Source organism: Telmatherina bonti, assembly GCF_933228915.1.
Source record: "Telmatherina bonti genome assembly, chromosome: 14".
Lineage (NCBI taxonomy): Eukaryota > Metazoa > Chordata > Actinopteri > Atheriniformes > Telmatherinidae > Telmatherina > Telmatherina bonti.
The window spans coordinates 15,676,463-15,702,324 of NC_136612.1; the positions used below are offsets into that span (position 1 = coordinate 15,676,463).

A 25,862-nucleotide genomic window follows, 5' to 3' on the forward strand; every position below is an offset into this window, starting at 1 on the left:
GTTCTCCCACTATAAACCCCGACCTTTGACACCGTCACCCCTCACCCAAACTGTCACTGCCCACCAGCATCATGTGCTCGACTCCATTAAAACAGTCTCTTTGTCTTCTCATAACATCCTTTTAAGCTACTTTATTTCTTTTTGTAAGACCTTGACGACACCCCAGGGCTCTCCAGACAAACGTATGGATCATGGATTACAGTTGGAGGGAATTAAAGAGAATTATCGGCTAATGACTCATTAAACTCCAACAACAACGGACTGGATTAATTGAAACGATTAGACCAAATAAAGGAGAATTTCAGACATGAAATACACACACATACACACTGAAATGACGACAAAGATGGCCAGAGGACGTAGTTTTAGTAACAAGACGAAAAAGTCCACCTCACAAGACATTTTATAACTTTATAAAAGCTGAACTCTCTCCCTCCAGTCCAGCAGCTATGAGCAGAAATAACATATTTATGATATAAATAATAAAAAAAAATGGAGAAATAAGCTGCACAGTTTTCACAGCGAGTTTGGTTCATGCAATGCCAAGGAGGAAACACATCAGCCACATAACTGTTGCATCTGCTAATTAATCTGTGAGGGGTCAGGTCATTTCCAAACATGTTGGGATCAATCATTTAACAGAAAAATGGGAAAACATTCAGGATAGACGGCACACTGGGCACATCCCAGTACGTCCAGCTGAAGGGGTGTTTAGTAAACTAGCTGCCCCGACCGTCGCAGAGCTATCATTGTAAATAACACTGCCTGATTTAGTAAATATAACTAGAACGCTTTCTAATTCCTAAAACTTGTTCAGTGTGAATAATCCACCGATAAATTCTTTGTTCAAACCTTTTCTTATAACTCGATGCATAAATAGTAAAAAAAAAAAATCAATGCCACATTTTTCAACATTGAATATTTTATTTCTACAGACATTTTCAGAGATGCTTTTTATTGCCTTTAATATTATTAGACTTTTTAGTTTATTTGATCTATTCTACATATTTATACATTATTTTGTCATTTATATGATAGAAATATTCTATAAAATAAATAAGTTGTTTTCTTGTCCTGTTTATCACTGAGGTTAACTCTGAAATGTTTACTATATTAGTTTATTTTTCAGTGAGTGACAGCGTGTTGGGCGACTGATGTCCGCTGAAGTGACCATCAATTATGCCATCGAACTTATGAATACACTAGAAAACAGTCTTTAAATGGGGGTCCGCTGTAGTGGACATGATGCATCGAAGGGTTAAACATCTCCTGGTTTGTCCTCCATTTGCAGAATGAAGTTGTGGATTTCCACTCACATCTTTTAATTCATCCAACTGGTCTGAATGTGAGTCCAGGTTTTCCTGCAGCTTGTTCACTTCTGTTCCGCATGAAGACGAATATTGGCATTAAAAACCTGATCAGAATGAAGATGCTGCATCTAAACACAAACATTTCTTTCAGTCAATACTGAATTTTAGTCTCTAAACTTGTGAATGTATAGTTGATATTACAGGATTATGATTTGTTTTTATCTGTTCCACTACCCCCCTGGAGTGTCTCCATGTACTCCTGGGGATGTGTGTAAACCCCCTTTAGAGGGTGAGACTGTGCAAGGCTCCATAAACCAGGAGCTACATCTCAGACTCTCCAGGCCTTAGTTTACCATCATAACAGTATTAAAAAACCCTCAGCTAGTGTGGTTTGTTTTGGAAGGACAACATGTCAGCACATTTCATACAAACTGTAAGGCACGGTGGAGGAGGGTTGATGGTTATAGGTTCACTCCCAGACAAAGCTGCAAAGTTACAGAAAAAAAGGCTGAAAAAAGAACAATGAAATTGTAGAATTGTTCCAGTCTGTATTGTCTGGAAAAGGAAAAGTTCACTGACTCATTGTGTCACGGCACAAACGGCGTCCCAGAAGAGCGTGGACAGAAATAAAACATTCAGCGCGTTGTGAATGGCTCCTGATGAAAACATGAACCAGACATGACCCACATATCTGCTGAGACACCTGAGAGGGACAAATCTGCTGCAGCTTCCTGTTGTTTTATATTCACAGTGTGCATTCATTTACACACACACACACACATGCACACACACATGCACGTACAAGCTAGATGTACACACCGTAGTGTGTCCTTGGGTATAAAGAAGTGTAAATGTGTGCGAGTCTGCATATTAAAGCCCTCCTCCTCCACAGGGACGGCTGGTGTTTTGCCAGCATTTGCTCTCCAGGCGCTTCAGGCGGCTCCGCCTCCTCTGGCCTTGTTTATGTCTGTGATTGTTTGTGCGTATCTTTAAAGGGTGTTTGTGTTACAAATGAGAATTTTATGTTTGTCCCCTCGGTGCAGCTGCTCACACCTGCCCTCCTCGTTGCATTAGGACGAAGCAACGTGCATTCTTTCTGTTTTACCTCAAAGAAGTCAAATTTTCTTGTAATCTCCTCTTTTTAAGTTGTCTCAGGCCATAATTCTCTAGATTTTCTGTATTTTCTGACACTTTTCAGAAGAATATGTGTTGATTAAGCTACTTGTCACTACATTTATCGTCATGGTGTGTGTCAATGTGTCAATCATGGGCAAGTTTAGGACAAAAGTTGTGACAGATTTAAAAAAAACAAACAAAAAAAAAACTATCAGTGGCAGAAAAACAGCATCTGAAAAGGATGTTCTTTTGAGAAAAGAGGGGAACATCCAGATGGGACCTCAGAAATGGATCTGAACCATCAGTTTATCCATCTGCTGTTCGTTGAAGCTGCATCTGAAGGAAGGAAAGGCTGATTTCTGCTAGACGTTGCAGGAACTGGGCTGCAAAGCAGCAACAGGTCTGATGAGGATGAACATTATTGAAGCAGAGTGGGATCATCTTGACAGAGAAAAGAACAAAAAGGCAACAAAATCCAAAGATTTTCATGTCTTTCCAGAAACCTGAAGAACTAAAGACTGCTTAAAGAAAAGACAAGAGATCTTGTCTCAGACCATAGTGAAGAATAAATATTATTAGAAGTGTTTAAACCCTGTTTAGGCCTTTACTACTGTAGTTTAGTTATTGTTTAATGCGCTTATTTCCCACTCTCTAGGCCATATATGAAGTCATTAAGGTTAGTTTGAGTTCTGTGAACCGTATTCACCATGTTTCTACTGAATCTGCTTATATTATCAGCATTTGGATTAAATATAAATAACATCTCAGACACTTAAAAACTTGTATGATAACTGCTAAACATCATCAACCAAGGTGTGTGACACTTCAGAGCAGAGGAAGGCAGAAGAAACTTAAAGACTGAAACTGAAATCAGCATTTTCTTGCTTTTCTTTTAATAAAAAAAACTTTTTTTTTTTACTTTTTCCACTTGTATTTATTTTTTTATTTTGACTATTTATCAATTATCAGTCTTATTCCCCCTTTTCCATCCGTCTCATCCACTCTTCCTTCCTTCTCCTCTTTGCCAGGCATCATCTGTGGGGTCCACTCAGGTTTATGACCTTCTGAAAAATCTCCTCCCAACCCACCAATCACAACACACCGCAGATTAATCTAACAAGGAGACCTCCACATTCATCCGCACAATCACCCTGCTGCTCCTTGGAGCTCTAAAGCTTCGACTGCATGTTGAATCACATGTTAATACATGGTAGTGTGCTCTACACACGTATTAATGCAGGTAATAAATATTTAAAAAGGTGCTGCCTTGTCGGCCCATTCTTCCTCCACATCACCTGTAAATCATCACTGAGCTCTGGATAATTGTGTCTCGTCACCCCGTGCCGCCATGTGATTTGTATGTGTGATCTGGATTCAGTCATCAGCAGCATATTTATATCTTTATGTTTACATGCAAACAAATATAGTTCCCCTGTAAAGATGTAAAATGTTCTCTGTTAATGTTGATGTGAAAGTATGCAGACTGACCTTCTGGCTGTCATTTGCTTTGGTGACTCTTTCATCCTGTACAGGCCCCTGTTGCATCTTCACAGCCCCTAAAGAGATTACGGGGGGGGGGGGGGGGGGGGGGGGGCATGTGAGGTGGGGTGGGGGGAGATTTACATTTGATTAAAGAGAGCTGATAGATGAGGCCAGTCTGATGACTGAGGGTTGGGGGCAGTGCTGTAGAGCCCCGTGTTGTTTTCTCAATGATGAAATGCAGACACCCCCCCCCCCCCCCCCCCCCCCCCCACACACACACACACACACACACACACACACACACACACTTGCCTCTCACGAGGCCTCTACATTTTGGATGTAAAGAACATTTCTGACACGTCTCACCCCGACGATGCCAAACATCCTCTCACCTCTCAGCCTCCAGAAGCTGCCGTTTCCATGGTAACAGTGAGGCTGGCTAGGGCTTGCAGTGACTAAAACGCGGGAGGGGGAGGCAGCCATTTTGCACGCTGCCTCTACCCCCACCCTCCCTCCTTACCCTTAACCACCCGGCAGCAACACCCCCGCCTATCCCACCCCCCTCCGGCCGAAGCTTTACCCACAAACCAGCGCACCCATTTCCTGTGATCTGGATCACATTTTCAGTGACTCATCTTTTTGGGCTCAAAGGATGGAGGAGGAAAGAGGTGGAGAAAGAGGTGGAGAGTATGAAGGATAGAAGGATTTATGGGAAGTGAGGGGGCAAAGGGGGGGGGGGGGGGGGGGGGTGATGCAGGAGGGGTGTAGGAGATTAAACGGGGCGGTGTGTGTTTGTTTTGCCGTGTTGGGTGTTCCTCTGGGATCTGCCAACCTGACAGGAGGGGGGGGCAGATTAGAGAACAACTCGGGAGACTCCATCATTACATTACCACCCTGAATGGTGTGCGTGTGGATCTTCAGCGGGGTCGCCCTCTCCGCTGCAGAATAAATGTCTCAACACAAAGGCTCCATTCAGCAGGCAGGAAGAAGTGTGTGCGTCGCTCCTCATAACTGTGTGTAAGTGGGACAACACATGGAGCTGCTGCGGTCAGAAAACTGGAGGGTGGCCAGACACGAAGCTATGATTTCATGAGAAATGAGCAGGGCAAGAAGAGGCTGTGATTTACAAAACCGTGCAGGTTGAACTCTCCAGCAGTTCAGTTGTGTGGAGACAGAAGTCCAGCCATGACAGAGCAGAGAGATCTGATGTTTAAGCTCCGCTTTGCAGACAGAAACTCTTTGGTGAGATGTTTAAATGACGAGTTGAACCGCAGTAAAATGTGATCATTTGCCAAATGGAAGTTAAAATCCACCAATCATTGCTTAGCAACTGTAATCCAGCACATTATGGCCATGTGTTGGAGAGCATTATGTTGGTGGTTTTATTTTCCCGTCAGGTTTTTGTACACGTTCAGGAACAGCAAGTGTAATCCAGTTAGTTTGACCAACTTTATTTTACAACACAGACTAGACTTTTTCTCACCGAGCACTGGTCCAGTGCAGGCGAGGTCTGGGTTCTGGAAGATTCTTCCCTCTCACAGACATTTTGCCATTTTTTTTTGTAGTTGTTTTGTGTTCCATTATGCCTCAACCTTTTCTCATAATTTTGCTTGATAAATGCTTCTTGACAGACACCTTCCACGGAGGCGGTTTCTGATGAGGCTTCAGTGAACAGTAGATGGATCATCAAGTCCAGAGGTGAGTTATATTTACTTTCTTACATTTGAGAAAAAGCTAGTTTTACGACACCGTTTACGTCAGTAAATTTGTGAAGAGGACAACTCTTCACTACATTAAGCAACACTCAACTCCTAGTCTCAAGTCATGTTGTTGGTTTGCAACGAAAAACTTCCTTCTGGATCTGTGATACTTGTGAGGCTTAAAATGTTTTTTTTTCTTTTTTTTAAAAAAGGTAAAAATATAAAGTCTGTCAGTGGATAAAAGTGTGAGCAGGGTGCATTTACCGAGCCAGCATCAGAGGTACAGGCAGAAATAAACAGATTCTACTCTCAGAGACTGCTGCTTTTACACAGTTTGAAGCTTGTCGGCTCTGATACTCCTTCTCCTGATGACATCTGACCGCCTGCATGTGGCGGACACATCCGCATGTGTCTGCATGGTAAGTATTTAGCATGAATACACGTTCACCATTATGTGTCATTATTCATGTGTTATTTAGCATATTGAGTTGGCGAACATACACTTTGGTCACTTGTTATTCAGTGTAACCTGAAGCGCGAGGCACAGTAGGGTTACGTAAACTTTCTGCAATGCATTTTGGTCAAGCGTGGTAAGTTACATAGTCGTTTTATTGTTTACACAGACATTCTCTAGATGTCCCTCATTAACAAGCTTATCGCTGCACTTTGATGGATCCCTGATTAAACGTGGCAGGTTTACTACCTACTTCTGCAAGGTGATGAGGGACTGGTAGCTGATCAAACTCCGGTTTTATTGCTTTCTTATCGGCCCATAAATGCAGCTTCTGCCCCGTCAAAGTCTTGAAACTTTTTAATGAGGAGAAAAACCTGCTGGATTGCCTGCTGTTCTACGTGGGACGACAACACAACCAGGCTATGTACGCCACATCCACGAAACCTCTTTTTGTTACTTCAAAAGGTCCAACTGTCCGATCTGTTGCCTCTGCAGATGGCGCAGGGCCTGATCCGTGTTGACAAGCACACTATCAGACAATAAGGAGGTTTAATGGCCCTGACAAGAACTATCTTTTATAGCTCCACAACTTGGCTTGAAAAGCCAACGACCGTATCACGAAGGGATTTGTTGGTTTTTCCTTCACTACACCTTTAGGATTTTACCCTTTTTTCCCAAAGCACGTCACTTTCAAAGTTCATCTGATGAGCAACTTTAAGACTCATATCTGCTGCTTTTATCCTTATTTTGTCCATTTTCCTGTCAGTTTAAAATGACACTATACTAGATACTGAGAACAGATGTGTTTTCAGCTCTTGGACATGACCTTGTTGGTACAAAATGACCATTTTTGTGTCTGTGGACCTCATTTTGTACAACAGGCTACTAACTGTCAAAAGATAAGTGGTCGTGAAAGCTGCTGATGTACAAAGAAAACCCTTTAGATGGCCTGGATAGCTCATTCCAGAGGATAACAAGAAAGTCGGACTATTTCAAAGCCAAATTAAAGAAAAAGATTGCATCCAACAAAGTATTGACTTTGTAGTCCTAACAGATCAGTAAAGTTCAATGAAAGCATTAAATGTTATACAGCAAATTTATGTATGAGGATTTTTGTCCCAAGTCAAATTCTTGCCTCTGCAGTGTTGTCTCAGATGCAAGTCGCTTTGGATAAAAGCGGCTGCTAAACTACTGTAGAATAGAATAGAGTGGAGATCAGATTTAAAATCAAATAACTCAGCATTTCCAATAAAAGAACAAATAAACATCCATAACAGCAGGATTTAAGTAAAATACACAGGACTGAATGAAGGCAACGGAGTCGTGCAACATTCCAAATCCCAGTTTTATTGGTCGCTGGATTTTAGGTGAACCAATGGCACAAGAGATTAATCCACAATATCAAAAGAAATAATTGTACAAAATAATACAAAGTTCCAGTTTTACAAAGCAAATATGTGGACTTATTTTTCTAATTTTGACTTTCCTACTGCCCAAAAACTCAAGAGTAAGGCACAGTCATTACCACATGTTTACCCTTCCACATCCCTGGTCAAAGCCCTGGTCTTTGTTTCTCTGATGTAGACCGCTTTCATGAAGTCAAAACCCTTCATTTAAAAAAGAAAAAAGTACAATTTCTAAAGAGAAAAGTTGGACATATCTGATATATATATGGGATTGGCTAGAACCATGAATCGTTTCACGGTGCTACAGCTGGACGAGCACAACAAGTCAAGGTGACGTGGTGAGAAAATCTTTTTGCAAGAACAAGTAGATGGAAACAGTTTCTGCTCGTGTTGGAAAGCAGGGAAGAGAATCAGGGGACACAACTCGGGCTCAGCATGCTACACATGACTGCATTACAAAACAACTTGATAAACAAAACCTCCAGTTTTCCCTTCTTCAGCACATCCCTTCCACATGTTCGCTGACTAAACGGGAACAGAAAGAAATCTAACGGAACAAATATAAAACTGGTTATATCGTAAATACCGTCACGATGCTGCTGAGAGTTCAAAGTGGAATGAAAACCGAAGCAGCAGCAGCAGATTTCGGTGAGAAAGGCTGCAAAGGCCGTCTGGTGTGGCAGAAAACTGTTCAGACGGTGTGTGAGATGAATGTTAGTAGCACCAGTTTCTATTAATTTGGTGTGAGATGACAGTTTACCAGTATCCAGTTTACCAGTATCCAGTTTACCAGTATCCAGTATCAAAGGTTTGGTCTGAGTAAAGGCTGAGGTGCACGTTTGGTTTGGAGGGAATCAAGAAAAAAAGCAGCTTTTTAAGCATCTATAAAATCCTTTCACTACGGTTGCTATGGCTACCCACTGTACATTTCATGATAATGTCTGTGCCTTGGACATGGAAAAAGAAACTGACCCAGCTGTGCAAGAGTTTCATTTTTTTTTCGAGATAAGAGTGTTAAACATACATCTTCGCGCCGCTCTCATGATTGAGTGTTTTAACTTCCTACATCATGTCAGAGCCAGGAAACCCGACTCCTCGCCAACCAATGAGAACACAGCTGGAGATCAACACAGGAAACTAGCTCACACCTGAATATTTTACACTTGAGATGAAAAAGTGGGCTTCATCCAGTCAGTTACATCATCTTCAACATCGGATTCACTCCAGTTATATTACAGTCGACTCAGGCGGCAAGGCCTGCTCATGAGAAAAAACACACACACTCTGTCTGGTCTGATAGAAGCAGAAACGACATCTATGAGATCCAACCGCAGAAAAACAGACCCGGTTTTCCTGATGTTTCACAGCCAGCGGGCAGGAAGTCGTCGGAGATTGGATCGGATAGATAAAACAAGCTACCAGACCAGCTCAAACACCATAAATACTGCCACCATGTGCTGCTCACAGACGATAGAAACAAATACAAACATGGGGGGGGGGGACTCGGAGAGGGGGGGCTCTTTAACGTGTTTCGGTTCTGAGAGGGGGGGCAGCCCGATCATAAGGCAAGGACGGAACAAGTGACTGTCAAGCAGCGAACCAGATTGAAGCAGAAAAAAAGTGCACAGCCCCGTGGTAACTATGGCAACAGATAAAGGTCGGCAGGGAGGAGGTTAGAAAGTGAGGGAAGGATGGAAGGAAGCAAAAGGAGGGAAAGTGGAATCTCCTTCCTTCTTCCACCCACCCACCCCCGTGCAGTTTATCAACATAAAGTCAGAAGGGTAAGATATAATATGAATGTGGGGGCCTGGGGGGGGGACACGGGCAGTGAGGGGACTGCCTCCCTGTCGCCGTGGTTTCTCCAGCTTCCCTCAGTACTCCCAGAGCGTGGCGGTCTCCAGGTCGTCAGCGTTGGCCTTCAGCACCCCAGCGTGGTCGCCGCGGAGGTACTTCCCATCGGCGGCGTGGCGAATGGCGAGCTTGTTGTAGTCGCAGAATTCAAACAGGAAATCGACGGGAGTGTCGCTGCTGCTCACAACAGACTGCTCGTTCCCCACCATCCAGTATTTTCCTGTCGAGTCTGCAGGAAGAGAAGCAAAGTTCAGAAGCAGATCCCTTACGACCGTCAGAGACGAGATGTAATCCCTCGTCTCCTCGTCCCCCCCCCCTACAACCGACTGGGCCTTCAGCAGAACTCACCTTGCAGGCTGTACGCTCCGTCTCTGAACTCCAGAGTAAAGTAGTCGTAGGAGGAGCGGTTGGAGTCCAGTGTCCCGGTCACCTTCCTGCAGCCGATGAAGCCGTGTTCTCCTCGCAGCACGATGATGGGGCGGTTAATCAGCTTCATGATGAACTCCTCAGACTCGCCTGCAGACAGATGAGAAGATGCAGGAGCTAAAACGTGATGAGGTCGTGCTTCACTGTACGATTCAGTGTCTAAATCTGAGCTCATCCTGAGTTTGAACCTATCAAAAGGAATGGAAGAGATGCAGTTTGTGTCAGAAACATCTAAGTAGCGCGCTGCGTTCGCAATAATCAGAAAATAAAAAGCTTCAGCTTTGATGCTCCAGCTCTGAAATCCAACAGCATCATCTGTAACTGGATCCTTTCCTCACCTGCTTGCTGACTTTACGGCACTGAAAGCCGTTATCACAAGGGCTGTGATGATATTTTGTCCTGATTCGATCCAGATTTTTTGGGTGCCAATTCGATTTAAAATTGCGATTCTCACAATTCTTCGATGTTGATTTTTGTAGATTTAAAAAAAAACAAAACAAAAAAAAAAAATGTTTTTGCTCGTTTTCCTTCATTTCAATGAGTAAAAAAAAAAACTGCTGCTATAATGCTCAAGAAAGCAAGTAAAAAGATCAATATAAAACAATAAAATGACAAAAACTTTATAATGAAATATTTATTTGAAAATACCCCGATTTTTTTACCAAAAAAAAAAAAAAAATCCATTTTAAAATTGTGAAGCAAAAAATCCCAGTTTTGGATTCGATTCTCCCACCGCTAGTTGTCACAGTGTTCCTCTTTTCATAACAACTCAGTACAGGAGAACATTCGGTGGAAGACAGCGATACGGGGCCTTGGCCACAACTCAGCAGCAGTTTCAGACCACTTTGACACAAAATGGGATTTGAACTCACATTTCTTCCCAGACTTCAGAACTAAAGGGAATTTGGGATTCTGCTGGATGGTTATAATGTTGCTGCTAGCAGGAAAACCCATCAAGACCTGGATACAGGTCCTGGTGCAACACCTGCTCCAGCACGGCGGCAACTTTTACCGACAAGACGGGATGAATTATGTTCCTGTTTCTGGACAGTTTCTTCCGTTCCAAACATGGTTAACATGTGAAATAGAAAATATGAGAAGCACAGAAATCAATCAAAGTATCACATGATTAGTCAGTGTGTAGCAGCAGGAAGTAACGGAGTGATCAGAAGCTGCTTTTCACCTCCATACACAGCCTCAGCATGGGTATATTTATAATCTTTTCCTTTAAAGGCGGAGTATGTAAGATTTTCAATATTTTCAAAATAAATTAACTAAAAAAATAACTACAATCATAATTAGTTTTTTTTAAACATGTAGGTTCCAGTCTGTCCATATTTGATGTGTTATTAAATTACAAGTTTAATTAATGACAAAGACTCTTCTTAAATGTTTGCCTACCAGTAAAAAAAAAAAGTGCTCTTTGTCATTTGTCATTAATTAAACTTGTAATTTAATAACGCATCAAATATGGACAGACTGGAACCTACATGTTCAAAAAACTAATTATGATTGTAGTTATTTTATTAATTCATTTATTTAGAAAATATTGAAGATCTTACATACTCCACCTTTAAGCTATTGTATGAACATGTTAATATACACCGTATAACATCTGGTTCCAGTCATGCTGTTGTCATGGGATGAAGTGTGTGAGGGTCCAGCAGAGAACAGTCAGTCTGGCGCTACATGAAGCCAAACAGGGAAATCCCAACAAACCCAAATAAAAAGGAGAGAAGAGGAACACAGGGAATAAAAAGCTCAACGTAAGGGTTCGCGTCTCTCAGCATCAGGATTTTCTGCACACTCAGAACTTTTCTCATCGTGTTTCCAATCAATGAGATTAACTGCAGAGCTCATGACTCCACGCAGTAAAATTCAGCTTCTCAGGAGGAAAAAAAAAACAAAAAACCCTTTCAAGTCCAGAAACAACTTGGAACATCTCGCCATGATCCAATAGTAAATCAGTAAATCAGCTGTCTACCATGTTTCTGGATCAACGCGTCGCACTGACCTGCCGAGTCCATGGTGGCCGCTAGCTGCCCGTTTTTCTTGGCGGCCACATACTTCCCATTGGCAGCACGGAGAGTCAGCCTCTTCCCACGCCACTCGATGTCAAAGTAGCAATTAGCTGACCTGGAGACAAAGATGGAGAGAAATGGGAGGAAAAAAAAAAAAAAAAAAAGGGTAAGCATCGACACTGAACACCAGGTTTCCTACAGTTTAACTTGCTTCTGGGCTTAAAAACTGAACCGAGTGATTTTCCAGATCCTTCTCAGTTGGCTGGTTTTCCATGACACGTTTCTAATCAGAGAAGCTCTAAAACATCCTCCGAATGGTTTCTTAGACCACAGCTGGGCTTTGTGAAAGATCAGATTTTTGCGGTCAGCTGTGGAGGAAATAAGCAGAGTCAGATCTCAAGAATGTGATGAAGGAATGCGGTGAACGTCCTGCGGGGCGCTCTGCAGTGTGACCTCACAAGAGGATCCACGCTGCTCCTCATCTTAAATTTAATTTTTTAATAGAAAAAGGAGACATTGGAGGGGGGGGGGGGGGGGGGGGTTATAATTTTTGATCACCACTCACTTCATAAATCAAATGTAATTCTAATGCTCCTGATTTACAGCTCCATCCGTCTGGAGCTCGATAGGAAACTTATCCAGGAGCACCGGATCAAAGGTCAAAGGTCACAGGGTTAACAGCCAGCTCCGGTTGGAATGAACTTCGCTGTAGGTGAAGGTTGCTCACAAACACACTTCATCTCCCACAACATGCCGACTGATACGACTCAAGCTCATTTACCCTCAACCTCCTGCACACACACACACCACCATCCTCCCCTCCACCATGTGTGTGTGTGTGCACCCCTTTCCTCCCATGTCACGTCTCAAATTACCAGTTTCAATCTCTCCAGGCTCATTTCACACACAATCTCTGCCCATGAGAGATTCATTAGTGGACAGACTGCAGCAGGTGAGGGGGGGGGGGGTCTTACTTGGTGGAGGCGGTGCACTGCAGGCCGCCGTTAGCGGTGAGGGTCCAGTATTTCCCAGCGGCGGTCCGAAATGCACACTTCCTGTTTTCACGGCAGATCTCCACCTGGAACACCTCCTGATCGCCTTCTTCATCCTGATTGGCTGACAGGTCCATGCCTAAACAGGGGGGGGGGGGGGGGGGGGACAGATGGGAGAAGGGTTTAGCAAGAGTACGGGCTAGTGGGTCACTTCTGAGTCTGTGGGGGAGCGAGGACGGCAACACACACATCCTGTGGTCAGGATCAGACGGACTAAATGAGCAACATCAGACAGCTCAGATTAGTGAAGGATTTTGCACAGCTGCACACACACCCACCCACACACCCACCCACCCACATCTGTCACAGTCAAGACAGAGCTCGCCACACTTCAAAAGGACGAGGCGTCATGGTGGACAAAAGACCACAAGAGGCGAAACGGTTAACTGAACAGAAAGGCCTCGTTAATTTTAAGTTTACCAGATAACCAGCTGGAATTTCAAGCAGGGGAGTTTATACCAGTCAGTCCACAGAAAAGTAGCCGAGGCTGATGGGAGGGACAGTTTTTTGGAGTCATCCATGACTCAGCAAAATCTGGAATTGCTTCTGTTAGGTAGGAGAATAAGTGTTGACAGATTCCTGCTGCCATCCAGGGAAGTCCAACAATCTTTGGATCACACCTCAAATACAAGCAGGCAGATCAGCTTTGTGGGTGTTATACCCCTGGTTGAGGATATTTGGCCTAAATGATGGCTAATTAGGTCAATCATTTGGTTGATAAATGGATCAATCAACTGACTGATTACCTGAATGCATCAAAAATGTAACTCAACCTTTTATCACAAAAGGAAAAAAAAAAAGCTGTTCATTATGCCTTATACATATTCTGGGGCTGCTCCCGGAAAGGTTTTGATTACTTGAAATCACCAACACTTAATAAATCAAATTTCATTTGAGCCAGAAGTTTTGTCAACGTTTCTACAGCATTATTAATCATTTAACCTTTTCAAATCCACATGTGGTGGTTTTATGAGGGTTATGTTATACATCCTCTTCAGAACAGCTTGGACAGAAATATTCCCATGTAAGCAGCTGGTAAGATGCACAAATACTGAACAATGATCAAGAACATGGAAGTGTGTGTTGATATGGAACAAAAAGATGATGCACTCGCTGGAAGTGGGACATCTGAGGTTTAAATCGCTTAGAATTTGATTTCAATTGATGTGTCTATATTTTGGGGTGGCAACAGTGGGTCAGCGTTTTGGGGGCCCTCAGCCCCCCCCCGTCAAATGTTTACTTACAAAAACTGTATAGTTGGAAAATGTTAAAAAAAAAAACAAAAAAAAAAAAAAAACAGCAGGAGTTGTTGTTAAAACCCAACATGACAAATTTGCCAACAGCATTAAGTTACCAAATGCGTTTATGGCCACACCGTCGATGCAGCCTTTGTGTCTCAGTCGCTCCCACACGGATGTAGAACAATGACCATTATATGGAGCTTTTAGCTGGAGATGCAGCTTCTTCTGCTTTTAACTCAACGGAAACAGGCTCTAGCATATATGTGTGTGTGCGTGCGTGCGTGTGTGTGTGTAAGTCCATCCATACATCCCACATCATCCCCACTCAGACTCTTAAAAGCAACAAAGTGGTGAACAAACATGAGTCAACTGCTGGATGAACACACACGAGCATCATCGCTTCATACAGCACAATGTGTAGTATTGTGTGTGATGAGGTCGCGGCAGTCTGGACCTACAGCCAGAGGGGTCATAGAGACAGACGGACAGGAAACAATGTTGTGTTTGGAGAAAGAAAAAAAAAAAAAAAAAGAAGAAGAATTTGCTCATGTTTTCACCATCCGTCTCCTTTTTAAACCAGACATTCCCCCCTCCATCTAGATTTCACCATGTTTGTGTTTTACAGTCCAGTTGGTAACTAAATATTACAAAAAGGGAGATTTTATGTGTTATTCTGAACAGACACGTCGGTATCCACAACAAAACTCTGGTAGAACCAGTCTAACTCACTGCTGCAGAGGTCTGGACCACTTCCACACTGTCAGTCATGTTTAAGTTTATAGTCCACAAACATCAACTAGTGTCACACGACAACCTCACTGGAGCCACAAAAAGGCACATATACTTAAATATGGGCTCATTTCCCCTTTAGAAAGGTAAAAAAAAAAAAGGGGGGGAGGGGTAATTTAAGTCACCCTTGAATTTTTCAAACTCAGAAGGTCCGAAAAAAAAATTTAAAACCATTTTTAAATAGTTCAACGTTCAATCAAGTCCTCCAAACTTATAACTTTCCCACCATTTTAACAGATTCAGAGTATTTGTGGTGGAAAAGTCAGAACTGCAGCCACAGACCAGGTCTGACATAAGCTGGTCCTTCACTCCATTCTGCTGGATCAGGTTTCTGCAGAAATATGCGGGGATGTCCGCATGTGCACAGATGCACATGGAACACAAACAGATGATGGAGGAGGAAAATATACACTGGTCATAATGGGAACCATATGTTTGGAGGGAAAGGCTTACAAGAAGATAAAATCCAAGTTCATCTGTAGGAGAAGGGTTAGTGGGGAAAAATGCATCTGACGACAGCAGGAGGATGAAAGATGTTGGGAAAGAAGAAAAGTCCTGCTTGCGTCCATAATGAGACACAGTGAAGTCCTTTAATCCTTCCTGCTTCCTGTACAGTCAGGATCCATTTATTACTGCGGCGGAGACCAAACCAGACAGGATGGAATAAGGACTGATCTATAACCAAGCTTTTATATTTAAAAAAAAGAAGAAAAAAAAAAAAAAAGGACTTTTAATGAAGATAAATGTAGAAATCTGTTAAGGCCTTAAAGGTGGAGTAAGAGTTTCAATATTTTCAAAATAAAACAACAACTACAATCATAATTAGAAAGTTTTTTGAACATGTAGGTTCCAGTCTGTCTATATTTGATGTTATTAAATTACAAGTTTAATTAATGACAAATGAAAAAAAGCACTTATTTTTACTGGTAGGCAAACATTTAAGAAAGGTCTTTGTCATTAATTAAACTTGTAATTTAATAACATCAAATATGGACAGACTGGAACCTACATGTTTAAAAAATCTAATTATGATTGTAGTTATTTTTTTTAGTTAATTTTGAAAATATTGAAAATCTCACATACGCCACCTTTAAGAAACCTCTGTTCATTCAATTGATGACAATTAAAGATAGACCGACTTTCTACTGACTAACATATTTGCCTCAGACTGGACCCAACATCTGCCTCTGATATTTCACTGTATCTCTGCATACCAGCTTTTTCTTGCCTTTTTAAGGTTCAAATTATCGACCTTTAAGTGACGCAACGTCCAGTCTGTTGCTCCAAACTCCACACGGCTCTTTCAGCAGCTTCTGCTGAACTTTACAGCTGCATCATCACAGGACAAAAATGGTCTCTGGTTACAACAAAGAGGAAAGTCGCTTCTCCCTCTGCTGAGAACAGGATTATGGCTCCATGTTTTGCATAGATAACGGCCGTTTGCCGCCACCCCAACTCTAGTCCCTGTTTGAGGACAATCCTTTGGTTTTGTGCCCAGATTCATCTTAAATAAAAAGAATTAAAGGCATCCAATCAGTTTTAATAAATTTAAACAAAAGCACAAGCAACATGAGAATATTTTCTATATTTAGATGAAAAAGTTTCAAGGTATCTGGGCGGTCAAACGAAAAGCGATGAAGGAAAACATCATCTGTTCCTTCGAGGCAGCTCTCCAGGTCACCGTTTCAGCTTCAATCCTGGATTATGTTCAGGAAATAAATACTGTGTACAGTTAAAATAGCCTGAAAATGTAAAGGGGAGGTTCGGTTAGGTCACTGAAAGAGTTGTGTGTCTGAGCTGAGTCTTAGCAGGTGGATTTCACAACCTTTCAGCAGGTCTTAGCTCGAACCGAACCTTCACATAACAACCAGCTGGTACAGGAGACTTCATGTAGAAATTTGGCAGATTGTGCAAAATTGGAATAAAACCTAACATAGCAGGTGCCGTCCCAGCAACGTTTGACTGGAAAAAACTAAAAAGTTGAAGCCAACATGAATTTCATTATAGTAAAATAAACCAGGAAACTAAAAAAGGAACATTTTTTATGCACCACAGAAACCCAAATCCTTCCACCGAGCTGAAGAAATGAGGTTGGAATTAGTTTTAGATGCACTCAGTATTTATTCAGCAAGCATAAAAAGAAGAATTTGCTATTTTTAGTCTGCTTTGTGTATCACATGAATCAAAACTGGTCACAAGGACGTGAAAATATTAGGAGCAGACGGGAGGGTGAAAACAAGCCTGACGGAGACAAAACACTCCCAGTGACGACCCAGAGAGCGGTCGAGGCTGTCTGCAAGGATGTGCGAGTGTGAGCTGACAACAACAAGCAGATTCATCCACACTAATGACTTTTTGAAGCCGATAAGGGAACAGAAGGCGGGGTAGGAAGAAGGTCTGCAATCATGCGTACTTTCAACATCCCTCTTCAAAAACCACACCAAAAGTGACCACACACATAAAAAACTACCCCTCCATCAGCCTGTCCACTCCGCCCACTGCTCTCAGCCTGATGGCGGCAGGCACTGAGTTCCTGTGAGTCGGCACCGAGGCCTGCCAATGCACGAGACTACATCTACAGCGACTGTGTGTGTTTGTGAGTCTTCTATTGTTCAGTCAGCCTGACTGAGGAGGCGACCAGCTGGGGCACAAACAGGCAGCCGCATCATCGGCCTTTATTCTCATCTGAACGGACACAGAGCCGACACACACTCAGCATTGTGTGGACTGAAACACTGACGCTGCTCTGACTGGAAAAAAAAAAAAAAAAAAAGCCAGAGAAGATCCTAAATCTTATCAAATTGATTTAAACTGTTTGTTCAGAGCCTCACACAAACCAGCGGTGAGCTGGAAAGTGTTCATTTAGAGACACACCCTGAGCAGGACAGGAAGACAAACTGGAGACCAGCTGAAGCTCAACCTATAATAAACAAGGCAGACGACACCGAGGAGGAGAGGTTTCTCTACAGCCGGCATATCTGGCAAACTCCCAACACACACACACACAGCCTACACACAGATTCTCACAACGCACAAACATGCAAAAGCCTCCATAAACACATTAAACACATCAGGGAGCGTGATCAGTCACAGGCGCTGAGTATTACTGAGGACACACAAACACACAGCGCCCTTTCCACTGGCTGGCCGTGTTGCAGAGGGAGGACGCAAATCATCACCCTTCACCCTGCAGGGATCATCACGTGCTAGACAAGGTCGGAGATGCACATCTCATGTCTCATTTCCTGTCAGCAGGGAGGGTGAAGGATGCAGAAAGGGTGTCAGGGTTGACAGACAGGCAGACACAACATAGCAGCTTTCCACCATCTTCATCACACACACACACAAGGATTTTAATATATACACACATGTACACTTTTAACTCATTGAGACCTGATACAACATGTTAGTGTCTCATGCATGTCTACAGAGCACCGTTTAATGGAATTAAAGCTTATTTATGGTCGTCTGAGGTAACTGGTTAATCAAACGAACCAGCTCACTTCCTTCAAGCAAATCATTTTCAAGCTGATCAGTATTTCAGATATTCTGTAGCTTTAATGTTCAACAGGCAATCGTTTTCATACGAGGCCTTATAAAAAAATAAAACAAACATCTAATTCACAGATAACAGAGTGGAGCACAGAATCCAGCCCTCGCTTCAATACCACAAGATCAAATGAAAATCGGATATTCAATGTTCAGCCACTGAAATAATAGACTAAAAAGAGCCTCGATCCCAGCAGGGATCACGTACAAAGAGTCGTAGGTGTTCACACCAGTAACAAACCAGAATGTGATGGGATCTGGTCCATTTAGCCAAGAAGCTAGCGCTGCTTTCACTCACACTGACGCTCTGCAGTCTAAAGGGCAGAACAGGCCACTTAGAAAAGCATTGAGCTGCAGGCTAACTGACTGATAAGTGTGGCTCAGACCACATGAGGGTCGTTAAACCGTCTAAGAGAATTTGTGACGGTGGATGAAGAGAGATCTTGATAGGAAATGGAAACAGAGTCCTTTTAAATGAAAGCTCTGAATGTTGCAAGCTAGAACTGGACGACGGCAGAAGCAGCAGCACTGCTGTGAGCTGCACGTTAAAAGTAGCTGTCTGGTATGATGAAGAGCTGAACTGGTGTCCAGTTTGCCTACATGATAAGACCAGACCGTCCCACAATGAGGCTGAATATAGCAGGAACTTGCTGGATATCCATCAATAGGTAATCAGTTTTGCTAAATTTAAAGCAAAACAGGAAAATCACACACTGTGTCATTAAGTGTGCTGAGAGATAAGGTGGACGAGGCCATGAGGAGGTGGCGGTATGGATGCTGCTCAACGTGGCTTTTAGAAATGGTGCTGCTGGCCAGTTGGAAACAAAAACCTCAAGAAAACCATTTGTGTTTCTTTCATGTGAGAAAAATCAAACCAAGCTCTTCAGGAATCAGCTCCAGTTATTGTGACCATTAACTCATCGCCATTGGATCAGTTGCCATGGTCACCATGTCAGAGGTTATGTGCAAAAGCCTTTTACATCTCTAATGTGCATTAACTAGTTCTAAAAAGGCAAACCCAGATCCAAAACTAATGAAGACTTGTTAAATCCCTCAACCAACGGTTTAAACTAATAGTCTGAGAAGTCGTATTAAAATGTTCTGGATTGTCCGACAAGGAAACCACAGAAAGTTCAGAATGTAAAAAAAGGATTGACGCATAAAGCTAGCTTCCTGTTTGGAAGGAAATAGAGAAAGGAGGACCTCTCAGACTCAACAACTGATAAAAGGATGTCTGAACTGCATTTTATAAAGTATGAAGCGGGTAAACAACGACTAAGAGCGACGAGCTGAATCGGCCGTCGGGATTGGACCACAAGGAGCTTTTGCACTGACCCAGTTGGGCTTAGCCAGGACCAAAACCTCCAGCTGCCAAATAAGCCAGCAGACTTCAGCTGCCATCTAGGCTCAAGTCTGATGGGACGGCGAACAGCTGCTCGTTTACAAAACATCTGGATCCAGTTTAATTCCAGTCAGCGTTTAATCCTCGTCACAACGATCCAGCAGTTGGAGGGTAAACGTGGTCGTCCTGGAAAGATTCAGGTCTCCTCATTAATATGGGCCAATTGTGGCAGAGCACTAAGGACAAGAGGGGGGTGAATAACCACGGCAAAACAAACCCACACCTTCATGTACTGTAGAGCAACGCTTTCACCGTGTGACGAGCGGACCAACAGCCTGCTGAGACCAGAGACCAGTTCTCCCATCGTCTGACTGCTGGTTCACAGTCAAAGTTCGCTCATGTCCAACTCTCTACAAGCTGCAAAATTAGCTGCGCTGCTCAATGCAGTCCTGCAGGTTTTCAATGTGTCCCCACTCCAACACATTGACTAAGCAAATGGATCTTTATAGGCTGTTGGATCCATTTTCTGTGAATCAGCTGTGTTTGAGCATGGACACTAAAAACATGCAGGGCTTGTAGGACTGAACAGAGTAGCCCTGTTCACATGCACAAGCCAACATGCGCAAAAAAGCCACAAAGTTTGGAATATGTCAAACGTGGAGGGGTCAGCAGGGGTCAGCAGGGGACAGCGAAGGCAAAGAGGCTGAACTGAAAGCTGGGGATTAACTGGGATTTACAGCCAAGTCAAGACTGGGCGATAAAATTAGATTAGAAGTCATCTAATCGTCAATGTTTTATGGACATGCAAGTGAATTATCGAGTTATGCATGTGTCTGCTGTCAATTTACATTACTTACAGAAAAACACTTAAATTAGCCTGTTAGAAGCAGAAAACTGATGGTTAAAACATGCAAAACAAATATAAAAAATATTTTACATGTTCTGAGGAAAGATACGTGAAATATGCCGCGTTTAGCTGAGGAAAGGCTGAATGCACCACAAGTTGTCATTCATTTCTATGAAAATGTCCCTAAAGCCAAAATTAAGTCCAATGTCTCACCAAATTAATCTGTTCAACATCAGCATGTTGTATGTGCAGTTTCCCTGTGAGCAAGGCCGGATTATCCAGTGGGCATTATGGGCACAGACCCAGTGACCCACACCCATTGGGGGCCATGTGGGGCCCATGTAGGGTATACACCAGCTGTTTGGAAATTAAACTAAATGTATATAAAAGTCAGATAGTTACACCACAGTGTCTAGTGTGTTGCTACTGGTACCATTGGCTAAGAGATGTTAGAAATGTCATTTCACAGTATCATTCTCAATTTTTACACTGTTATGGTGTGGAATGGGGCCCCTGGAACACTCTGGGCCCAGGGGCCTGTGCACTTTTAATCTGGCCCTGCCTGTGAACAATGACTTATTTCAGTATCTGTGCAATTCAGTTTAATTTTCCCTTTTTAAATAATACCAGGTTCGTTGCTGAGGTATCAGGTGAGCCATGCTGTCCATAATGAAAAGCCTTTATCCAATTTTGCAGATTGTATCATCTCAGTTATTTTTTTTTCCCTTTGCCATGAAGGCACCATCAGAGGGACTAAACTGCCAGTAGGTGGTTGGATATCATATCTTCTCCAGATGTTTGAATTAATCATGTTTTCAATGCAAAGATCTTCCTCCTCTTCCAAAAGCCAACCTCCATTTTGTGCTCGAGTCTGAACACTGGAGGAGCAGATGGAGACAAAACCTGATGAACGTCCATATGACGAGCAAGCAAACCAGAGATGGAGCGCAAACATACCCAACGTTTGACAGAGAAGCCGCAAAAGCAAAATAAAGTGATAAATGGATCATAGTTTCCATAAAAAGAAGCAAACCCACTAAACCACGTGGCATTCTCAGCGTGCTCTCCCCAGATGCCAAATATAAACTTAGAGAGCATCACTTATAAATCCATGTCACTTATTACAGCCAATGCCACAAGTCTCCGTCTTCCTTCATCGCCATCCAAACACCACTAAAGAGAGAGTTTCCTGAAGAATGGCAGCCTCATTTCTTCCATTTGCTGGTAACAGTCAAAGAATCAGAGTGAAAAACACGGATTTAGACACTTCAGAAGCGCATGAGGGATGTCATATCACCGGCACAGCAGCCAGGCAGACCTGTAGATGGGAAGGAGTGGGGGAGGAGACGTCAAGAATGCACAGAGACATAATAGAACAGATGTCAGGGGAAAAAAAAGAAGGTAGAAATGTGACGATGGGGGAAGAAAAAGGAAGGATGTGAGGAAGGAAGAAGGTGGAGGGACACGCTTATCTGCTGAGCTAAAAACTCAAGACACTAAAAACAAGACAAGGAAATCAGAAAAGGAAAAATATTCAAGTATTAGTAATCAGAAACAGTTTTAACCAGGTGCATCGAGTCTCTCGGATAAACCAGCAGCCGTCTGCTTTGAAAGGGGAAGAGACTCTAATTTCAGCTTTTTCCATGTTCTTTGTCCAGCTATCAGATTATGTTGACAATTTCTCCCATTTAAAAGCTTTTATGTGCTGTGAAACACCAACAACGGCTCTTTAGGCCATTGGGTTTTGTGTCAGCTAAGTTTAAATCAAACATTTTACACATCCGAACTGTGCCATACTTGCATACAGTGCAGAATCTTTGAGTTATTTTCAGAGTTTATTAGTAGAAATCATAACAAAGAACTTATTTTTATTAACCATGATATCAGATATTGTTCATTTTAATAAGAAGGATGGGAATAAGTCATTTAGTGTGATTTGATACATTTCTGATGTAAATGAGGTGGATTCAGACCAAAGCCATTGTTTTACATGTACACACACCATTTCCACGCACGTGAGTGTGTGAGTGAGTGAGTGAGTGAGTGAGTGAGAGAGACTAGGCCACGTCCTGTGTCCATCGTTTAGGATGTGTGTGAGTGTGCGCACTGCATGGGGGCTGCAGTCTCACATTCCATCAGTTAACCCTTCCTCTGCCACAAGAGGTAAGCTACACACGCACACACACGCACACTCATGCATGTGACTGAGAAGACCCTGATCTGCACCACCACACCCACCTTGCCTGGTGGAGACGTTCCTCTCGTTGCCAGCAGTGAGGACCACCTGCGGGTGGCTCTGCTCCAGCACAAACAGCTCATCCTTCCCCACCCGCGCGCTCTTGCCGGACTTCATGGTGCCGGAGGGTCCGGACGGCGCGAGGTACCTGCCGCTGCAGTCCCTGAAGGCCACCTTCCCGGAGCGGAACTCCAGCGTGTAGCCCGTGCTCTTGTCCGTGGTGGCGACCAGCGCACCGTCGTTCCTCAGGAAGCGGTTGTCGGACGTCTGCAGGTGATAGCGCTGCTCGCGGAACACCAGCGTGATCATGGAGTCCACACCCCACGGGACGTCCCGGTCGATGGCGATCTCGTCCACCTTGTCGCTCAGGTGTGCGTAACGCTTGCGCGTCAGGCTGAAGATGTTCACCTGCGGGTGCATGGCGATGTGCACGCTCCATTTCTCCGCTACCGAGACGGTCTGAGCGAAGCAGATGATCCGGTCCTCGGTTCCGCCCAGGTAGCGGCCGTGCGGCTCGGACTGCAGGGACCAGCGGCCGTCATCGTGGGCGGTGATGATGAACCGGCAATCCGCACCCGGAGTCTCGCTGTCTCCGCTTACATTCCCGTCCTTATCAGTAGCGATGTACCGACCCAGGTGCGACTTAAGGAGGAACACGTTCCCGCTGGAGTCGTCCCCGCTCTGCTCCAGGGTCCAGATCTGCTTCTTCTTCATGCTCGTGGCGGAGGCGTTGATTTTAAAGCCGAAGGTCTCCGCCGTGAGGTATTTGTTCCCACAGTTGATGAGACCGAACTGGATCTGCAGCATGTCGCTGGTTCCGTTAGTCGCACCGTTAGTCGACATCGTCTCAGTCTTCTCGGATCGGACCGGTTCTGTCTGGGAGGGATGGGGGGGCGAGCTGGCGGCTTGAAAGGGTGGGATGCTCTTGCTGCCTCGCGTGCTTCTCTTTGTTTGGGGAGTGTGTGTGTGTGTGTGGCTGAGTGTGAATCTGTGAGCGCGCGCCACCGGGTAGTCAGAGCTCTGCTTGTCTCAGCAGCGCGAGCCCGTCGCCACAGCTGCAGCCTATATAACCATCAGTGACGTTACGCCACAAGCCACGCCCGCCCCCCCCCCCCCCCCCGAAAAAAAAAAAAGAAAGTTTCTGGGAGCAGATTTATTCCTTTCCTTTGCTGATCTGGCGGATTTCATTCTTCAATGTCAAGAAAAGGATTTTAAAAAAGAGTAAAAGTTGTGAAAAGAGGAAACTGAGATGTGTCTCTCTCCATCTCTAAACTTAAACACAAATCACTTAAACGAACCAGTTCAACATCATTAATACACATCAGGAACCTGTTTTTCACCAATCGTAAACTCATATCACTCTCTCTTGCACTCTTTGATCAGATGGACTCAACATTCAAATCATGAGGAGTGTGTGTATATGAGTGAGTGTGTGTCCACACACAAAGCTCTATTCATGGTCTGAGCATGCACATCAGAGGGCAGGAAGGGCCCGGACCCATAAACAAAGAGTCCAAACAGATCACACTGACATCCACTCACTGCATGCATATCAGTGTGCCTTTAAATACACAAATACAAAACTGTACAAAGTGCCGAGTAACATATCATCAGCAGCAGCTGCACACTCTTTATACTGAAACACACACAAAGGTCAAAACAAACAGTTCTTCATGAAGCAGTGACATGATACAAGTTGTGTTATTGTTTGTCATTGTTGGGCTAGTCCTCCATATGAACGCAAGAGAAACTTTCGTGTTCATGTCCACACCGCAGACGTGCTGTTTCAGCCTGAAGCACTATGCAAATTCCGTCTAACAGCTTACACGCTGTGCAAACTTCAGCGGCATATCAGCACGTTCAGCTTGCAGAAGAGTCAAACATTAATACCGCTCCATCTCTGCGACTTTCCCACCTGCCCTTAACAAGTTCTGTTATTATTATTATTATTATTATTATTATTATTATTATTATTATTATTATTATTATTTTAATTGCAGGCTACTGAGTGTTGATGGGTGCTAATGATGGTGTGTTGCATCTTTATTCACCTCTTGGCATACTGGCTGGGTTTGCAAACATAAAGTAATCTGACCCTTAAATGGAATGTAATCTAATGTAATCTCTGACTGCCTCCTTTCTTCCCACTCTCTGGATAAATTCAATCCTCAAACAGAACATCTTCAAACGAAATTAGATCTCAGAGCAATTTCAGCTCCCAGAATCCCGTCCTAATAAAATCACCAGATCTGTTCAGATGTATTTTTTGCTTGACATTGTTGTGAGGAATATACATTTCTGTTACAAAACAAAAAAGATAAAGGACGTTTGTAATGATTTCTGAGACAGCTATTGGCCAACTCGCCAGTGGTCACTGCAGGTCATCTGATTCAGTATCTGGAATCATATTTTTGGCCATTTGTTTCCTGGAATTTTAGAGAAAATGTTTATTTCGTCAATAAAAAAGCAGCTTTCAGATCCTGTTAAGGTTATGCAAACCCACATCTGTTGTACATTTGATAATAATGAGCTTCTTTAATCTTTATACTTTGAGACAACAGACTGTGTCAGCAACCCCACTGCAATTTCAACAGATCTTGCTTTATATAGAATAGTTAAATATCTTTTAATAGAGTAGCCTCCCCGTTACCCGCTGTTTCCAATATTATTGCTAAGAGTTGCCTTTTCTTTTAATCTTGTTTCAAACGTCTGTTAGGATAAAGATGCTGTCCTTAAAGAGAGATGAATCAACTCGTGGTGACTGATTCACACAGCAGTATTACTGAGCTTTTTCCAAAAACGTTAAAGCCCTCACATTACCCTGCAGCACAAATTAACTAAGAGGATTTACTGGAGATGAGTAATTGAATTCCATCCTCATCATAATCGGTGTAAATTATATATGCAATAATTCTTACATCATGATCACAATGGAAGACTTAGTGTGGTTTGTTCAGTGTGAAACGCTCGCGTTTTTCTTGCATCAGACTCCTTTTCTTTCCTTCTAATTGTGTTTCAGCTTGGTTAGCTGTTTAAAACT

The 25,862-nt window shown here is 43.2% G+C and overlaps 1 protein-coding gene across 1 annotated transcript; it reads right to left on the reverse strand.

The window, feature by feature from the left end:
* Positions 1-7,389: 7,389 nt before the first annotated feature.
* fscn1a (fascin actin-bundling protein 1a) lies at positions 7,390-23,846 on the reverse strand. The gene is made up of 5 exons (XM_079252235.1): positions 22,825-23,846; positions 12,741-12,897; positions 11,760-11,881; positions 9,668-9,835; positions 7,390-9,548 (listed from the first exon to the last, which is right to left on the reverse strand). The coding sequence occupies exons 1-5, from the start codon at positions 23,663-23,665 to the stop codon at positions 9,340-9,342; spliced, it is 1,497 nt and encodes a 498-aa protein (XP_079108361.1). The 5' UTR covers positions 23,666-23,846; the 3' UTR covers positions 7,390-9,339.
* Positions 23,847-25,862: the final 2,016 nt, after the last annotated feature.